This window comes from Egretta garzetta, unplaced genomic scaffold (assembly GCF_000687185.1).
Source record: "Egretta garzetta isolate BGI_Z169 unplaced genomic scaffold, ASM68718v1 scaffold94, whole genome shotgun sequence".
Lineage (NCBI taxonomy): Eukaryota > Metazoa > Chordata > Aves > Pelecaniformes > Ardeidae > Egretta > Egretta garzetta.
In genome coordinates, this window is record NW_009259683.1 from 8,065,854 (window position 1) to 8,069,207 (window position 3,354).

Here is a 3,354-nt window from a genome sequence, read left to right on the forward strand (position 1 = left end):
CGCCGCGGCCTCCGGGAACGTGTGAAATACGGCTCCCTACCTCGGCATCCCCCCCTGGCGAATGTTTACAAAACTGCCATAAATTAACTGTTTGCCGTCTGCCCATACTTGCTCCCCAGCGTGGAGGAGGGAGCTGTTGGAAATAAAGCCCCCAGCAAACGCCCGGCTCCCAGCCGCGGCCCAGCGCCCCCGCCTCCCCCGGGCCGCATCCGGCCGGGCCCCGCTCCCGCACAGGCAGCGTCCCGGCTCCCGGGCCTTCCTTCGGGCAGTTCTTAGTTCAACTTCAGGTCATGTGAAAAGTAACCGGCTCTGACGCAGCCGTGTGAGGACAGCTGTTCGCTGAAGTTACGCGCGCTGCTTAGTAAATATTTCCTATTGCGATTTAAAACCGCTTCTTAGGTTGCTTTTTGCAGAAGGAAGAAGAAACAGGTCACTAGTGTTTGCCTTCCCAACTTCACAGCTGCTGGAGCTGGCTAACCATATCTGATTAAGCACAAAAAAGATACAGATATTTGCAGAATATATGTTTTCGACTCAGTGAAAGCAAAAAAATCTGTAGATGTTTGAGAAAAGCACCCATTATGTCAGCTGCAAAGAAAGCCAGTTTTATTTGGTGTGTGACAGTGATTTCTCTCTGAAATTCCTTCAGTTTGGCACTTAGAGGCTGCTCATTCCTCTGTCTCTTGACAGCAGTCAGCCAACCTGCTGGTCAGCCAAACCATAGAGCATCACTGTAGGTGGCTACTCATTTTAGAAAAAGTTGTTTTCCCCATGTGACTAATGCAACAGCACCCTTATAAAATGTGTGTGTGCACCTGGCATGGGCATCTAGAAGACCTCTGTGATCATGGAGGTCTTTGCAAAAAAAACCCAACAGATCGCATCTAGGAAAAACAAAACGTTGACTATGAGCAGAGCTCCACTACCAACGTACCCTAGAAACCAGCACTTGCAGGTGGGCAAAGCTCTGACTGTGCAGAGCCCTGCTGTGCTGCATGCAAAGTTCTCCTGAAAGTCAGCACAGATTGAGAGGTAATGCCTAGCGACAGCAACCCACCGCGTGTCAGGCTGCTGCCCAACAGACCTTGGGAGCTGGTTTGCCTTCTCACTTAGCACAAGAAACTGTGGTGCTCCTTGTTGAATTTTTCTCTCATTCTCCTGCAGCACCAGGGACGTTACATTTCTTCCCCTAGTCTCTTTTTCTGTGAGCACTTTTGTCCTCCCTTAGAAAAAGTGATTACTTCCCCCTCTGCAGGGGCCAGCTGGAGTTCAGCACTGTTGCTAGGGCTTGGAGTTTGGCTTTCTCGCCAGTGCCATCCGTTTGCTTTTCACGCTTCATTTGGTCAGCATTTAGCACGTAACCAACTTTGAGAGCACTTTCCACCTCTCTCAAGGAAACAGCAAGCGAACTCTTTTTCTTTCAACTTCTCTTGCTCCTTGGAGCTATCGATCTGTGCAATACAGCTCCTCACTGCCAGGCTTGATCTACTTCTCTTTCCTGGGATCACAGAGTAGTGGAGAAAATAGCTGTCCTGGTATAAGTGCAGGGGTTTTTCAAGGCTTCCCCACAGACAAACCAACCTGCCTCTTGGGTCACATCCAGAGCAGTCTACAAACAAAAATTGTAGTGAAAAAGTGTCATCTATCTGTCTGTCTCTCTACCTATCTGCTGAAGGCAATTAATTTCCCCATGTCCTTGGAGGGAAACCAAGTGCAAGATTCTTTCTTTAAAGAAAATAAAATAATTCTACCATTACATGAGGGATAAAAATCCAAAAGGTTGACCCTAAGTATCTTATTGGCTTCTTCTGTAACCTCGGTGACTGACAGAAATTGTCCTCAAGTTTTATTTGCCTTATTCTTTGCTGATAAGCCTTTGCTTCTTTAAAGCTCATCTCAAGTAGTTCAGCAAAGCAGAACATCTTCTAGCAGTGCAATTCAGCAAGAGTTTGGTTGAAAGTTTCAGCACAATTTTTTTAGTTAGCTGTTGCAGCTGTACCACAACGAATAGGCAAATTCAACAAGGTATCTAGAATGGATATTTGAATCTCTCTGTTGGCCAGTCACAAGGACAATTAATAGATGATTAACAGAAAAATTCAACAGTAATTTGAAATCATAATCTTAAATCTTAGGGACATAAGGTGAGAGTTGACTAGATGTACGTGAAATAGATATCGATCCCTAAGATCTCAATGAAGTAGTTGAATAGAAGCTTTTGTTCACTGAAATGAAAAGGGTTGGCACCTTCAGAAAGTAATTTTCTGATCCTTCTACAAAATCCTGTTTGTAGAATCTTCGTGGAAAGCTTTTGCTAGCTACTTCAGCTGAGAGATTACATGGGGCATTCTGTGAAGTCATTTAAATGAAGGGATTCATGATACATGAATTTTCATTTCTTCAATATGACAACAAGGTCATCCCCCAAAATTCCTTCTTTGATCCCATGACACATTTGAAATCTGTTGTCATTTTTCCCAGTAAATTTCACTTTGGATTTTCCTCTATACATCATTGCTGTTCAGCTGGCAGGGCTTGGTTGCAATAAATAAACACTTGTCTCAGCTAATTTTTTCACCGCATGTGTTCCTGGGTATTTGCTAGACATCTTCTCAAGACTGGGGATAACGAATTCTTTTCTGCAGGCCATGTGCGGAACTTGGAAGAATGGAAGAGATCAGATAGAGACGGGATTAAATTGAGCATTTTTGCAGGTAATGCCTCTTTACATACTGGCTTGTTACATACTCCATTACCCTCCAGCTCTCTGTGCTTCACATGCATGCTACTGAGTGATCAGTCGACTGCCACCAATTAATTAGATAACAATCTAATACAGACTGGAGTTCCTAAAAGACTAAAAGATTTTACTCTAACTGTGGCAACAGACTACTGTGCTAAAACAAGCAGAAGATAGAGGCTATTGAACAGTCATAACTAAAGGAAGAGCAAAGGTGCAATCACTCGTTATTACTGGCTAAATAGCAATCATAAATAGCAATCGGAGTGGTTTCTAGGCGATCCACTATGGCAAACCAGTTTTGAAAGCTTAACGGGTAAAGAGAGAAGGCTACCCAAAGGTTTCGATATTAATTTCAGAAGAGGCTTCATGCATGTAGTTCAGCAGAAGTGAAATTTATAAATGTTAATGTAGAAGTGCGGGTTGTGTTTAATGCGAAAGCCATATTGACCACAATACATCTGAATTACATCATCTGAACTTTTTCAGTAAGTGGATGATGGAAGACAGTGAAATCAGTTCTGCTCATATTTAAGAGCAGGAGCTTAATTGTATTGCTACTTCATGTCTTAAGCTCTTATCATTTAAACCAGAGTATTTCTATTCCATCAAGG

At 43.4% G+C, this 3,354-nt stretch overlaps 1 protein-coding gene across 1 annotated transcript in view; it reads right to left on the reverse strand.

Annotated features, from left to right (window-relative positions):
* Window positions 1-109, reverse strand: part of DNAH11 (dynein axonemal heavy chain 11) — an 11,578-nt gene extending 11,469 nt beyond the window's left edge. The window contains exon 1 of the mRNA XM_035894068.1: window positions 41-109. Within this exon, the coding sequence (XP_035749961.1) occupies window positions 41-106 (66 nt within the window). The 5' untranslated portion in view covers window positions 107-109. The remainder of the gene's footprint in view (window positions 1-40) is intronic.
* Between the last annotated feature and the right edge of the window lie 3,245 nt (window positions 110-3,354).